Source organism: Pongo abelii, chromosome 5, assembly GCF_028885655.2.
Source record: "Pongo abelii isolate AG06213 chromosome 5, NHGRI_mPonAbe1-v2.0_pri, whole genome shotgun sequence".
Lineage (NCBI taxonomy): Eukaryota > Metazoa > Chordata > Mammalia > Primates > Hominidae > Pongo > Pongo abelii.
Genome location: NC_071990.2, coordinates 148,310,909 through 148,326,860, shown reverse-complemented (window position 1 = coordinate 148,326,860; position 15,952 = coordinate 148,310,909). Strand labels below are relative to the sequence as shown.

At 38.2% G+C, this 15,952-nt stretch overlaps 1 protein-coding gene across 1 annotated transcript in view; it reads right to left on the bottom strand.

Annotated features, from left to right (window-relative positions):
- ADGB (androglobin) overlaps positions 1 to 15,952 on the bottom strand; it is a 203,556-nt gene that overhangs the window by 73,781 nt on the left and 113,823 nt on the right. The window contains exons 14-19 of the mRNA XM_002817462.5: positions 12,237 to 12,270; positions 10,909 to 11,095; positions 10,379 to 10,442; positions 6,500 to 6,602; positions 3,652 to 3,793; positions 1,779 to 1,893 (exon numbers count right to left, since the gene is read on the bottom strand). Coding sequence (XP_002817508.5) covers positions 1,779 to 1,893; positions 3,652 to 3,793; positions 6,500 to 6,602; positions 10,379 to 10,442; positions 10,909 to 11,095; positions 12,237 to 12,270 — 645 coding nt within the window. The remainder of the gene's footprint in view (positions 1 to 1,778; positions 1,894 to 3,651; positions 3,794 to 6,499; positions 6,603 to 10,378; positions 10,443 to 10,908; positions 11,096 to 12,236; positions 12,271 to 15,952) is intronic.

The window sequence follows — 15,952 nt, the reverse complement described above, 5'->3', positions numbered from 1 at the left end:
TAGAGGGCACCATGGTGCAATCATGATTCCCAATTCTGTCCTGAAATTTTGAGGAATGGCCCAGCAAGTGCACCTGAAGCACAGATGCCTTGCTAGGGTGAGAAACTGATGGAAGCAGATGCAACTGACTCGTTACTGGAACACACTGACTTAGAATCATCACAAAGCCTACAGAAAGCTTCATCTCAGTGGTGTTTCTCCCTAAGGTGAAACCATGACCAGAAAAGTTCTCTGGTCAAATATTAGATAGGGATCCATTATGGTTCTAAGTAGCGTTAGTCTCTCTGCCCTTGGGTCAGTCTATTCTCTTTTGCTTCTTGGACTTGAGCTCCAACAATCTTTTCAACATCAGGAAGTGATATCTCCAGGGAAATGTGAGCTCACAGACCAAAATAAATAAACACCCTGGGAGATAAGTTATCTAAAGGAAAACAACAAACGGACAATGTATACCATATAAAGCAGAATTATTTTCTTAAAAAGACAATTTGAAATAAGCAAGATAAACATAGTTAGGGAAATAAGTGACACCTGTGTCTAAAATGAACTTGCTGATCTGTGTGATCTTGCTGTGGCTGTTGAGCAAGAGAGAAAGAGAATTAGTGAGAGATGGCACAGCAAACAGAGAAGTCAGCCCTGGGAACTCTTGCATTCTTCCTTGTCTGAGCAGTGGCTGTGCATGAGTGTGACATGTGTGGGAGCCATCTGCTTGCCACGAAATTTGCTGGCTGGCTTAGAGAATCCCATCAATACAAGGTTGTGCTATTTGGAATTGTTTTGTGTTTGTTTGTTTCTTTTTTTTTTTTTTTTTTTCGGTAGGAAAGGGTTAGAGCTGAGGAAGCATCAGGAATTATGCAGTGGGAAGGCCGTCTGCAAATATTCTCCCAAATGCATGTGCATAAAGAACATCTAAAACCAAGGGAAGATTTTAGAGGGCATACTGGTCCCATTGACTTCATCCCTTCTTTCATACCCTGTCAGAACAGAAGAGCAAGAAAAACCAAGGAGAAGCGACCAAGAAGAGTGAGAGGAGACGAAGGTGAAGAGACAGAACCTTCTGAGCTACTCCTTCCCTGCTAAATCCCAGACACGTTTCAAATTCCTTAGGCAAAGGAAGAAATGAAAGGAGAGAAAGAGACCAAAATTTTAAACTCTATTAAAAAGGACTGCACTTATCCTTATACCCCAAAGAACCAATGATGCCATGGGATCTAACTAAGATATTAACAGATATGAAAAGAGATTCAACAGAGTGGAGGTGAGAGCAGTTGTTGCAGAAAAGTATACATATTTCACTTGTATACCCACGGGGTTCAGACTTCATTATAGACTTCATTGGTTGCATTTGGGGATTTCTTGCAGAGTATACTTAATAGTTTTAAAAGGTAAAAAATGAGTAAATTGAATATAAAATAAAAATGTGTTTAGTTCAAAATCTTTGAAAATAAAGCACATAAAAATTGCAGTTGTGGCTGGGCGCGGTGGCTCATGCCTGTGATCCCAGCACTTTGGGAGGCTGAGGTGGGCAGATCACAAGGTCAGAAGTTTGAGACTAGCCTGGCCAACATAATGAAACCCCGTGTCTACTAAAAATACAAAAAAATCTGCAGGGTGTGGGGACATGCACCTGTAATCCCAGCTACTTGGGGGGCTGAGGCAAGGAGAATTGCTTGAACCTAGAAGGCAGAGGTTGCAGTGAGCCGAGATCATGCCACTGCACTGCAGCCCTGACAACAGTGCGAGACTCCATCTCTAAATAAATAAACAAAAATACTTACTGGTTCAAAGTTGGGCAGCACCACGTGTTCATCCCCAATGACAAATGACACCATGCTGCAGATGTGTATGGAGTGTCCTACTGGGGAGTATGCATTGAAGAGTAGCATGTGTCTCCTAAAGAGAAGGGATGCTGGATGAGAACCGAGTGCTTCCTGGGTGGTGGCATTTCACCTGTGAGTTGCTTGTTCACATTTTGGAACTCTAACAAAGTCAAAGGTTAGTGAAGAGTTCAATTTTTAACACAGATGAGATAAGGATTTTTGGATTTGCACTCTATAAGAACCCTACGGGATCATGAAATCTACACTTTACTTTGTTACGTAGGACAAAAATAGTTAGGCTAAATGCCAAACTTCTCTCCAGTACATGCTGGAGTGACTTCCCACACACTGCAGTCATGGTGTGAAGACTAGTCTTGATTTCTCCCTAACAACAAGAAAAACTCAAGCAGGTATAGGGCTGTGTAGACTTCCTAGTCTTTTTCTCACAAACGCATCATTTCATGTATGTTAATCGTGTCTCCTCTACCAGGTTGTCATATCGTGAGAGCAGGGATATTCACGTTCCTCCAGTTATTGAGCATTTAGAGCAGCGGTTCCCAATCTTTTTGGCACCAAGGACTGGTTTCACAGAAGACAATATTTCCATGGACTTGATTTGGGGATGGTTTCAGGATGAAACTGTTCCACCTCAGATCATCAGGCATTAGATTCTTATAAGAGGTGTCCAACCTGGATCCCTTGCAGGTGTAGGTCACAATAGGATTCCCCCTCCTATGAGAATCTAATGCTGCTGCTGATCTGACAGGAGGCAGAGCTCAGGCACCGCTCACCTCCTGCTGTGTGGTCCAGTTCCTAACAGGTCTTGGACCAGGACCAGTCCATGGCCCTGGCATTGGGGACTGCAGATTTAGAGCATGTTCAAAACATACATGCTGATGGTGTAGGTTCTGTGGGGGAAAAAGTGGATATAAGAAGATTCTTTATTAAATTCCTTGTCCTTGGTTGTCTCAATGAATAAGCACTCAGAGCAATTTGATTTGCTGGAGTATAAAGGGGAGATGTGAGAAATGTCAAAGTTTCAAAATGTAGTATTTTCTAGAAGTACTAGATGTTTGACACAATTATTTTAGCATTTGTTGCTGAGGCTTTGCTTTTTGCATAAGAGACATAGCTTTTCAATGATCACATAAAATTAGCATGATTGCTCTTGGGAAAAAAGTAAAAGCTAGTGAAAATGTTTACTTCAAAGCCTAGTGAAAATATTTCTTTCATCTGAAATTTGAGGTAATATTTTGAATTTTATTCATCAAAATAAAATCTTTTCCATTATATGTATTTTCTTTAAAATTGAAACTAATGTATTTAACCAGCTTTATCTGAATTAAAAATAACATCTAACAAAAATAAGCCACAGGAAAATCTAGATTGGTAGGGGAAAATGCATATTTCTCAATTTGCATTTAAATAAAATCAAGGTTTTTGCTAAGTATTATAATATTGGTGAGAAAGCTTATAAGAAATATTTATGAGAAAATTCATAATAAAGTATTATAAATGTTATGTGTATAATATTTATAAATTAATTTTAGAAAATGCTGGGTTGAACAAGCTTAAGCAGTATTGTTGACTAAATATATTCCCAGAATCTTTGACAATTATGACTCTCGCAAAGGGGTATTCATTGTACAGTATTTCTCAATGTATTTTTTTGGAATTATTTTTCTCAAGAATAATAATGATGGACCTATGCCTTGAGAAATTGCTTTAAGAAACAACGTCTTAGAGTCCATATTGTTTACTTCTTTAGTAACCAACAATTTGCAAGCCTTCAAACAATTTTTGTTATGGGAAAAATGAAGTCACTTCATACCCAACAGGCAGACGAACCACTGCAGCCTTGGTAGCATATGTGTGAATCTTCAGAACAAGACTGCCTGGTTTCAGGGATTTCCAAGAAAACGTTTCAGCTGTGAGAAGTCCAGGCTCTATGGGAGGACTGTCTTTTGTTAAGGCTTTAAGATAAGTAAAAAGGTATTAAAGTTTGATTGTGAAAGTGTAGTTGGCATTCACTAGTACTTTTTTTTAATTAAGTAACAACATAAATAACAATAATCAAGCATTAGAAATATTACTAAAATGCTCATAAAACATTAGAAATTACTCCAGGTAAGTTACTGGAAATAACACTTAGGTCTTCCTGCCTGTTCAATATTCTTCCTCGTAACAATCCTCTCAAGAAACCAGGAATAGGAAAATTAGAAGCAGGAGGACATTTTTCATTGTAGTATAGCATTGCTTTTTTTATCTCTATGGTAATAACTACAATATCCTTCTAGATGCAATTTTAAAGGAAGAAAACATATTACATCTTGAAAAATAAGAGATTTCTCTAAAATAGTGTAAAAAATAAGTCCAAATATCCCACTGTTTATCAAAAAAATTATTTTTTAAAGATGGATTCTCACTCTGTCACCCAAGCTGAAGTGCGGTGGTACGATCTCGGTTTACTGCAACCTCCACCTCCTGGGTTCAAGCAATTCTCCTGCCTCAGTCTCTGGAGTACCTGGGATTACAGGCACCTGCCACCACCCCTGGCTAATTTTTGTATTTTTAGTAGAGACGGGGTTTCTCCATGTTAGCCCAGGCTGGTCTCGAAGTCCTGACGTCAGGTGATCTGCCCGCTTCTGCCTCCCAAAGTGCTGGGATTACAGGAGTGAGCCACCATGCCCAGCCTGTTTATCAAAATTTTTACCTTTGATTCAGTCTTTGACATTATGTAGAAATAGCAAGCAATTAACAAAGTTTAAATTTAATATCAAGTTTTTTGTTAAAAATGGATAAATAATATGGGCTAATTGTTCATCAATGACTGAGGGCAAATTACTTTCCCCCCTATTTCCAGAAAACATTGGAGTTGAGGATATAAGGTCACAACATTACCTGAAATGCCTTCATGCCTATAGAATTTAAATGTTCTGGGACATGGTGTGGCTTCAGAGCTTTTGGTTTGGTAGATGCACTAAACTTAGATCACTAAATTTTGGAAAGTTTATTGTACAACAAGTATTTTCTAGCCACCTGCTCTATGTTAGACACCATTCAGAACATTGAGGATACTTCAGTTTAAAAAGAAATCCCTGCCCTACATGTTGACAAAACATTCAGTATTAAGCATTTGGGAAATACTTACTGTACATTTACAGTGCCATGTACTGTTAATTTGAGCTAAAGAAAAATTATTTAACAAAACAGGCCAAAGAATAAAAAAATGAAGTTTTGTGAGTGTGTGCCTGTGTGTGCATGTGTATGCAAGGGTTTGGCCTTGCAGAGGAGCAGAGATTGTCTATCCATTAGAACAGAAGGAAGGTGGCCTAGATTTTGAGAGAGTTCATTGTTGGAAAGGGAGGTGGAAATTCCGCAAGCAGAAATCATTTCTGATTTCTTCTGTCTCTTCAGTGAGATCAGCAGCAAGGTCATCATCTGAACATGAGTGAGAGTAAGAGTAGGTGTTGAAGATTTGAAGAGACAGAGAATGTTTCAGGGTTTGCAATAGGTCATCTACAGGGATAAATAAAAGTGGGAAAATAAATGAACGAGAGAAATACTGGCAGTGCCTAAGGCCTTGTTGAGATTTGTGCTCCTCAAATGTAAGCAGGGCTAGCCAGTGTGTTTGTTTTTCTCCCCTCCAATCACGTTCAGCTGCTCTCTTGAAACTGTGGGTTAGATATGCATCACGTTTAACCAATAGTGAGGTTTTTCCAGGAAAGTAAGATGAGGGGATAAAAAGAGCAAATGTGCGGAGGCTGTATCTTTGTGATGGACAGAGAAAAAAGTGGCAGGGTAGAGAGTAAGGAAAGTCCCAGTGGCTTCCAAAACTGTAGGAGTGGGAGTTCTGTAGAGTGAACTAGAGAGTCAAGCAGTGAGCGGGGAGTGGGGTGCTTGAAATTGAGATGATTGAGATGATGCACAAATTGGTAAACTTAAAGTCTACAAGGTAACCATGAAAGCAGGGGACCAAGGTGGGATAGAGGAAAAGATTGTTGGAATGTCAAATCAAAGAAAAATAGTTTGTCTTTCAATAGATTTTGAAATAATTAAGAATGATGACATTTATAGGTCAACAACTACAACAACAACAGATTGAGTAAGTACACCAAAAAGGTGAACAGATTAGTACAACCAGAAGAGGTGCAGGTGGCAGCAGTGAGCATAATCCCTGGTGTCTGTAGGGTAAGAGCATCAGAGGAGGTGGTGTAGGTGGTCCTGTGGGACTCTGGAGAAACTCTGGAAAGGGAGGAAGTTCCTCTATCCATGGTCTTCTAAAAATCTTTTAAAAACTTTTTTTTTTTTTTTGAGAGATAGTTTCACTCTTGTTGCCCAGGTTGGAGTGCAATGGCACGATCTCGGCTCACTGCAACCTCCGCCTCCTGGGTTCAAGCGATTCTCCTGTCTCAGCCTCCTGAGTAGCTGGGATTACAGGTGCGTGCCATCACGCCCAGCTAATTTTGGTATTTTTAGTAGAGATGAGGTTTCACCATGTTGGCCAGGCTGGACTAGGACTCCTGACTTCAGGTGATCCACCCACCTCAGCCTCTCAAAGTGCTGGGATTACAGGTGTGAGCCACCACACCCAGCCTCTAAAAATCTTATTATTGCATGTTCCGTAGCCTGAACATGATCTGGTCTTTAAGGCTATCATTTTCTCAGAGCCCTCTTACCTCCATACTCCCCCCAGCGTACCAATGCAGAAAAGCAAACCAGTAGTTCAATAGGTTTTAGACTATCTACAAATAGATAGTAGGACACTCTTTCTTCTGTGAACTGCAAGAAATTAGACCAGTTGTCATACTTAATACCAGTTCATCAATGCTATTATTTTCACTTCTAACGAAAACATAGTATAACATCTAAGATTTACAGGAAACTTACTGTGTTGTAGACACCACAATAAATACTTTATGAATCTAATTATATGAAGAAAATTATACTGGGTGAATGTTGGCAACCGTCTGTGGAAACTGGGTCTGCAGCAGCTGTGTTAGACTAGCCACCATATCAGAGAGAGGCAGAGCTCTCCTCTATGTGGAAAGAAAAGGGATATGCTTGTTCCAGAAATGAGAAAGAGAAAAGGCCAAGCCCAGGGCAGAGTAGTACTCAAGCATGGGTCTTTGATGGGCGGGAAGGCCATAGAGCAAGTGACTTTGGCAGAGAATGGGAATGGCCAATTGGATGTCTTATTTTACAGGGTGGTACGTGAAATAAGCTCTCTCTTCCTTCTTTCCACAGGAGCTTCAGATATACACCTGCCGTGGTTTGGCTCTGTGTTTCCACCCAAATCTCATGTCAGATTGTAATCCCCACGTGTTGAAGGAGGGGCCTGGTGGGAGGTGACTGAATCACGGGAGCAGACTTGTCCCTTGCTTTTCTAGCGATGGAGTTCTCAGGAGATCTGGTTGTTTGAAAGTTTGTGGCACTTTCCCCTTTGCTGTCTCTCTCTCTCTCTCCTGTTCTGCCATGGTAAGACGTGTTCGCTTCCTCATAGCCTTCCACCATGACTGTAAATTTCCTGAGACCTCCCAGCCATGCTTTCTGTACAGCCTGTGGAACTGTGAGCCAATTAAACCTCTTTTCTATATAAATTACCCAGTCTCAGGTAGTTCTTTATAACAGTGTGAGAACGGCCTAACTCAATACCCATTGCTTGCTGATACAGCAGGCTGTGGGGTTTTGTTTTGGAGATGGAATAAAGTGCTTAGTAAAATCAAAACTTCCCTTAAAGGATAGTTACATAAACGTTACACGTATCTAATTTTGGTTCATCCTATATGGGTACTATTAATGGATCTAATTATACATTAACAGTACTTATTAATAATACTTAATATAATTAGATACATTAATGTATCTAATTACACAGAAATGGTAAGCTATTTACCAAAGGTCACAGAGTTTGCAGTGGCAAAGATGAGAGAAAAAAGGTAGGTAGAGCCATCTGCCTGACTCTAAGGCTGGTACTCTTGACTAATGCATTATTATTGCCTTTCAAGTTCTCAGTGCTTCAACATAATTGTGAGGGATGGCACACGGTAAATGTATTCAATTAACTTAATTGAATTATACTATACTTTAAAAGTTTTTCACATGATTCTACCACAATATTAAAAAAGCAGTTAATATATGAAAAACAAATATGTAGCAATGCTATGAAAAAAGAAGCCTTGTTATTTAATCAAGTATAACAAAGATTGCTAGAAATGCTTGATACAATGCAATCATGACTTAAATGATTACTCCTCACCCTATTTTCCATTTGTTTTCATTTGACACTTTATTTTATTTGCTTCCTGTCAGCTGTGACATGTTGATGATATAGAGAGTTGTTTCAAATATTCACTATCTGAAAACATGAAGGACCCTTGGACTTGTGAGCCTGGCACGCATACCTGAGGAGGAGTTTGTGCCCGGAGCTCATTTTCTGTCATTTTCAAAGGTCTGAGAATTGAGGGGTGGGGTGTTCCTGAAGGCCACAAAGGGCCTCTGCCCTGGTGCCAGCACATGGCACCGTTGAAATGACCCTGCTCTAACCTTACACTGAGCACCAAGGGAACATCTGTGGATTGTGCTGAGGACAGTCCTCGGGCTCTGTGTTCCCAGCTTAGCAGGCCACTAAGGTCTGGAGGTCCTTCCTTTCAGGCCATGCTAAATGCCATTAAGATTATATTCCAATGACTTCCAAGAAAGCTATTTTCTCATACCATTAATTAAAAAAAATTCAGGGAAATAAAAGGAATGTCATAATTTTATTTCACCAAGCTGTGACTTAAAAGAAAAAAAATTCTGTGCTTATCATCACTTCATAAGAATAAGATCAGAATAAAGAACAGTTGACCAGTTTACCACATCCACTTTTAAATTAGGATGGTTATGTGTACCAAAAGCTTCTATGCAACTGTCTTTAGTAAATGGCAGCCAACATTTATTATTACTTACTAATAGGCATTCTTCTAAGTATTTTACATATGTTATTTCACATTTGATCTGCTTCATTTTCCTTAGATGTAAAATGATGGTAATAATATCTCTTTCACGGGGTTTGCTATGAGGAGTGAATGCAATATAGAACCTAAGGGCCTGCAACATCTATAAACCATTGTCATTTTACCACTGGCAATAGTTTAAATATGGAAATATGCCTAAATAAACTGTAAACTGTACATTATGCTGATATCATACTCTGGGTTCAACTATTCCCAATTAATTGTTGTGTTGTCTCTGTAAAGTCAAAGTATTCCTCTAGGTGTTTTCACATACTCCAGGACTAAGTGAAGGAATTCTTTTCCCCAGTCACTATTCTTATTTTCAGAGTAGGCAGCCAGCAACAAAGCAGCTCTTGAGGTCTGCTCAAAAGGTTTTCTCTGCCCGTTTTCATCTGTTACAAGGGCAATGGAAAGTTTCAAGGATTCTTTACTTCCCCCAACTCTGTGTACTGCTCATGGAGGTGTGGGATTATCATTAGGGGCTTGGGTGGCCTTGTCCTACGATAGGACAACATGTAAATGTTGGTACAGTTTAGTGTTCCAGAATATGTGTCATAGTTTTTCTTAAAATTCTGCTCAATATGTGGTTTGTTAATTACTTTAATCGACAATTTTTAAATTGAGTTCCTACCTCATGGCAGGAATATTCTTACAACTGGTAAACGAAAGGTTAACTCTTCTAAAGATGCTAACAGTAAATAGGGGGAAGAACGGGCACAGGGAAGCAATCAGAAAGTTGGGAGGGTGGGAGGCAAACATAGAACATACAGAGGAAATGAAGCTAAGCCTCTTTTTTTTTTTTTTTTTTTTTTGAGACGGAATCTCACTCTCTTGCCCAGGCTGGAGTACAGTGGCGCAATCTCGGCTCACTGCAACCTCCGCCTCCCAGGTTCAAGCAATTCTCCTGCCTCAGCCTCCTGAGTAGCTAAGATTACAGGCGCATGCCACCACACCTGGCTAATTTTTGTATTTTTAGTAGAGATGGGGTTTCACCATGTTGGTCAGGCTGGTGAAGCTGAGACTCTTAACCCAGGCTCCATGGCCAGGGAAGGGAAGCCTCACAGTGTCAAGGGCATCTATGCTATTCTGAAGGATTTCTAGACATTAGCTGAACAACAGCAATGAGGATAACAGGGATGAAAGGGTAGAAACTCCAGGCAGAGGGATGATATGGGGGAAAAAAATGCAGGCATAATGGTGGAGTGTCCTTATGTTTTAGGAAACATACACTATTCAATAAATACTAATTGAAACCAAATCTAGTGAATTTATTTGTGCATGTCCTTCATTTATTCATAAATCAAATTTTTCTTAATGTGAATTTGTATAATAATTCAGGCCAGGATTCAACATAGTCAGATGGAACACATTTGTGGTTATGAGCTAGTGGAATTTTGCTTATTGCTTGGATAAGGGTTAGTGAGAGACTCTAAAAATTAATTTTTAAAAATTTAACTATGTTACAAGTTTAGAAATGTTTTGAGAAATTTGAAGATGTTTTCTACTGGTGCAATTCTACCAAAAATTTAAAGAGAATAGAAGAGATTTTAACATATTTACCTTAAATTCTGATTTTTGAAAGTTAAGGCAATATGAACTTGGCTTGTGGAAAATATATATATTTCTGAAAGAAAGACATTTTTAACAGGTTATTGTCATTATAGGCAAAGACTAGTACTACATGTTAAGTTTCTTATAATCAAATTATTGTAGGAAGAAAGTTAAAAATAACAACAGTATTGGGTCAGTTGCCCTAAAGGGACAAGAATGATTCTAGTGAATAAGATTACCTCATTTTAATTAAGAAACAAGCCTTTGAGGAGAAGCTGAAACTGGCCTAAGATTGGTTTGGCTATTAATGTGTTATATGGATAATCAATATATTTATTTTCCATTTTATAAATTTTATTTGATATTATACCAACACTAGGCTGTTATTGGCTTATTTTGGATGATGCTAAGAATTAATAGGTTATATAACCTCTATATTAAATATGCAAAAAATAAATCTTAATGTGACTTTGTATACTAATGCAGCTCAGGGTTTAACCACTGCAACATAGTCAGATTGATCTCATTGGGATACTTACTGAAAGCATACACAGAAATCTTCAAAATCTAACCATATTTCTTTAGAAACACTATTATTTGTTGTTGGAAGTTCTTCCTGTGACTTTTCCTGTGTTTCTGTGGTCTGGCTGACTATATCTCTTTCCAAGTTTAATCCATCACTCTGATGAGCATCACCCAATCCAAAGTCTGTTTGTTCATCTGTGCCTAGAAGACACACATGCCAAACACATCTTATATTGTTAAATAACAAGTTATTGAAATATGTCAAATGATAAAGGGAAACTTAAATATCAAAATCTATTTTGGGGAAAATATTTATGAGATAATCCAGGCTTCATACATTTATGGAGGTCCACACAGGGACATATTTCATACACAAAGGAGAATTTAATCATCATTTCTATGCATATTAGGGTGTTCAAAAATTTCGAAATTACTTTGACAAATTTGTTCACAGATTCTTTAGAGATTGTGAAGTTACAACACAAATTAGCTAGATTCTTTACTTAAAATCTGCTATAGATGGACATATTCTTATAGGAGCGGGTGGCTCCGACAACAGAAAGGGAAATAAAAACTTGAAAGATCTAGTGCAACGAATGTGTTTCAGTAACATATTTAATCACTCTCCACAGTCAGTGGTTCTAGAGCCTTATTTTATATTTACCAAATAATGTGGCATACCATTCTTTTTTTTTTTCCGAGACAGAGTCCAGCCTGGAGTAAAGTGGCACGATCTTGGCTCACTGCAACCTCTGACTCCCTGGTTCAAGCGATTCTCCCGCCTCAGCCTCCCGAGTAGCTGGGATTACAGGCACACACCACCATGCCCAGTTAATTTTTTTATTTTTAGTAGAGACAGGGTTTCACCATGTTGGCCAGGATGCTGTCGATCTCCTGACCTTGTGATCCGCCCGCCTCGGCCTCCCAAAGTGCTGAGATTACAGGCGTGAGCCACTGCATCTGGCCAGCATGGCATTCTTACAGACTTCTGGATCCAAAATTATATATATATTTTTGAATTCAAGTCTTGGCCAACTCTTTTATTTAGGAACTAAGGAATTTGCCGTGGTTTCAGTGTTTTGATCACAGGGTGCAGCATTAAAACACATCAACTTTATTTGTGGGTCTTTAGTCAGATTCTCTTTTATTTTTATTTTTAGCTTCAATTTAACAATTGAAATTATCTCTTTTTTTAAAGCCCAGAGCAGACTAGACTCAGCAAATCGAAGGAGACACTGAAGAAAGGCTGCTGAGAGCCAGAAGGGAAGCTGTCAAGAAGCAGAGATGCCCCTCTGTATCTTGATGTACATTGAAAAAAGTCACAGGAAAATTATTAATTTACCTTTTCCAAGTATAACTTGTGAAGCAGTATTTCCCTATGAATTAAAAGAAACACATTTTGAAACCATTTTGAATCCAACAAAACATTACAGCTATCCAAAGCACCAAAGTTACTAAAAGAGCTAACATAGTTTTTTTAAACTTTGAAGAAATAGGTTTTTGTGAAAACTTACTAAAACCCACCAAAATAATTTGTTTTTAACTTTAAATGTCAAAGGACATGAATGGAATTAAATAATTGACTGAGTAAGCTTGTCACATTAAGACCCAGAATATGTTAATTTACTAAATGATTGAATCTTGTAACAAGAGTTAAATTAAAACAATAATATCCCTAAGTAGACATATTACTTGGCACAAGGTACCTGCTATTAATATAGATAACTTAATAAGATTATGACTGAAAGTAATGTACAGAACCTAAAAAGGCTGATTTCAATTATAAAAATGGCTCCTGAAAATTTTAACAAGGAATTTAAGTTGAATTCATGTGTATAAATTTTGTTTTAATTATTTAATATCAAATAGTTGTGTTCTGGAACACAAAAATGAATATAAAAAGTAAAATGGTGTAAACTCCTACAGGCTAATTACAGGTAATGTCAACAATATTTTAAAAATTATGTAAAGTGGATAGAAGAGATAGCAGCGTAGAGATAGTTAAATATTAAGTGCAAAGCAAGGCCTATCCATGCCTTAGGACCTCAGAAGCAATTAGCAGGTATCTGAGGAGGAGAGAATGAGATATGGGCTTAAAACACCGAGATGGGTTGAATGTCTATAAAAGGATTCGCACTTCTTCTCCCTAATCTTTCTGGTTCAGCATCCAATCTTCTTCTGTCTAAACAGAACACTTGAAATTGCTTCAAATGGAGAAATTAAAAGAGAAGTTTCTTAATCTGAACTCACAGATACTCTGGAAGTAGAAGAGTCTACTGTACAGACAACAGAGGAATTAAGTGAAAGTCCACAAGCTAAGTGCTGAGACTCTCAGCTTCTCTGTGCTGCCCGACTTTCATGGATGGACAAGTATATACCACTCCCTGTTATCAACCTTAGGGGACCATTAACTGGAGAAACTCACCAGAGTCAGGGAAAAAAAAACAAAAGATGCACATTGGGAGCCAGCCGCACCTCCAAATAAAACTCACTCATCCTCAATTATCCTAAGTTAGAGCTAACAGTTGATAAGTTCTCCATGCCATTGAGCTGCTTCTAATCAGCAACTCTTTGGTGCCTTAAATTTCTTAAATATATGTATACAACAAAGTACTGGCAAACAATTGAGGAGAGGTTCTTATATGAAAGAAACAAGCTAACAATTGTGGGTGGCAAGATTCATAGAAAACAGAAACAATATTATGAGGAGCAATTTTTAAATGATTAGTAATATTGGAAAAATAAGAGGATACTCATCTATCAAATAAGAAACTTCTACAAAAATAATAAAGAACAAGAGAGAGCTCTTAGAAATTAAAAAATAGAATAAGTGGAATAAACAATACAAGCTTTAGGCACTGAAGCGGATACAGACAGAGACAAACTACAAAACTCTTAGAAGAAAACATAGAAGGAAGCTTCATGACACTGGATTTGGCAATTATTTCTTAGATATGACTCCAAAAGCACAGGCAACAAAAGTAAAAAATAGGTTAAGTTGAGCATCAAAATAAAAAAAGAAAACTTCAGTACATCAAAGGATACAATCAACAGAGTGAGAATGCAACCTACAAACTGGGAGAAAATATTTGCAAATTACATATCTGATAAGGGGAAAATACAAGAATATATATAGAATTTCTACAAAGAACAAAAACAACAAAATAACCCAAACAATGCAATTAAAAAATGGGCAAAGAATTTGAATAGACCCTTCTAAGAAGACATACAAATGGCCAACAGCACATGAAAAGATTCTCAATATCATGAATCATTAGAGAAATACAAACCAAAATTACAGTCACGCCCATTAGGGTGGCTACCATAAACAATACACAGAAAATAATAAATGTTGGTAAGGATGTAGAGAAATTTGAGAGGCACTGTTGAGAATGTAAAATGGTGTGGTCACTATGGAAAACAGTGTGGTGGTTCCTCAAATGATTACCACATCCAGCAATTCCACTCTTAGGTATATTCCCAAAAGCATTGAAAGCAGAGTCTCAAGGAGATAGGTGTATGTCCAAATTCATAGTAGCATTACTCATGATATCTAAAAGGTTGATGCAACCCAATATCTATTGATGAATGACTGGATAAACAGAATGTGACATACATATACAATGGAATATCATTCAGTCTTCAACAGGGAAGAAATCTTGACACACGTACAAACATGGGTGAAACCTGACAACGTTAACATTATGCCAAATGAAATAAGTCCATCACAAAAACAGAAATACTTTATTATTCCACTTATGTGAAGTACCCAGAATAGTCAAAGTTATAGGCACAGAAAGTGGGATGGTGGTTTTCATGGCCTGGGGGGAGGGGAGAATCAGAAGCTTTTAAATGCATATAGAGTTTTACTTTTGCAAGATGAAAAGAATTTTGGAGATTGGTCGTACAATAATGAAAATGTATTCAATACTACTGAACTGCACACTTAAATATGGTTAAGATGGCAAATGTTGTGTGTATTTCACTACAACTAAACAGTTTTAAAATATTTAAAATTAGGGTAAATATATTAAATAAATGAGAAAAAAATCAAGTACATTAGAGAATAAATTGGGAGAAAGGTAGTGTAATAGAAGATCCACAAAGCAGAGAAAATGAGAAGAGAAAATTATCGAGGAAGTAGTATAAGAAAATTCTCCAGAACTAAATAATTTGACTTCAGTTTGAAGTGGTTCATGGAGTATGCAGTACAATTCACGTAAAACAAAACAAAACAAAACAAAAAAAAACAAAAAACAACCCAGGGCCGGGCATGGTGGCTCACGCCTGTAATCTCAGCACTTTGGGAGGCCGAGGTGGGTGGGTCACCTGAGGTTGGGAGTTTAAGACCGGCCTGGCCAATATGGCGAAACCCCATCTCTACTAAAAAAAAAAAAAAAAAAAATTAGCTGGGCGTGGTGGCATGTGCCTGTAGTCCCAGCTACTTGGGAGGCTGAGGCAGGAGAATCACTTGAACCTGGGAGGTGGAGGTTTCAGTGAGCCAAGATCACTCCACTGCACTCCAGACTGGGCAACATAGTGAGACTCTGCCTCAAACAAAACAAAACAAAACAAAACCCATACCAAGGCCAATGACAGTGAAATTTCATAATGCTAAGAATGGAAAGAAGGTCCTAAAAGAGTCACATATAAAAGATCAAGAATTAGAATACCAGAATGTCTTTTTTTTTTTTTTTGACAGGATCTGGCTCTTTTGCCTAAGCTGGAGTTCAGTAGCATGATCTTATTTCCCTCCAACCTCAAACTCCTGCGTTCAAGCCATCCTGCTGCCTCAGCCTCCCACAGAGCTGGGACAACAGGCATGCACCGCCATGCCTGACTAATGTTTTTGGGGTTTTCGTTGTTGTTATTTGTTTGTTTGTTTTTGTAGAGATGGGGTTTCACTGTCTTGCGCAGGCTGCCTCAAACTCCTGAGCTAAAGCAATCCACCCGCTTCGGCACACCAACATGCTGGGATTACAGGTGGTGAGCACACCAACATGCTGGGATTACAGGTGGTGAGCACACCAACATGCTGGGATTACAGGTGTGAGCCAC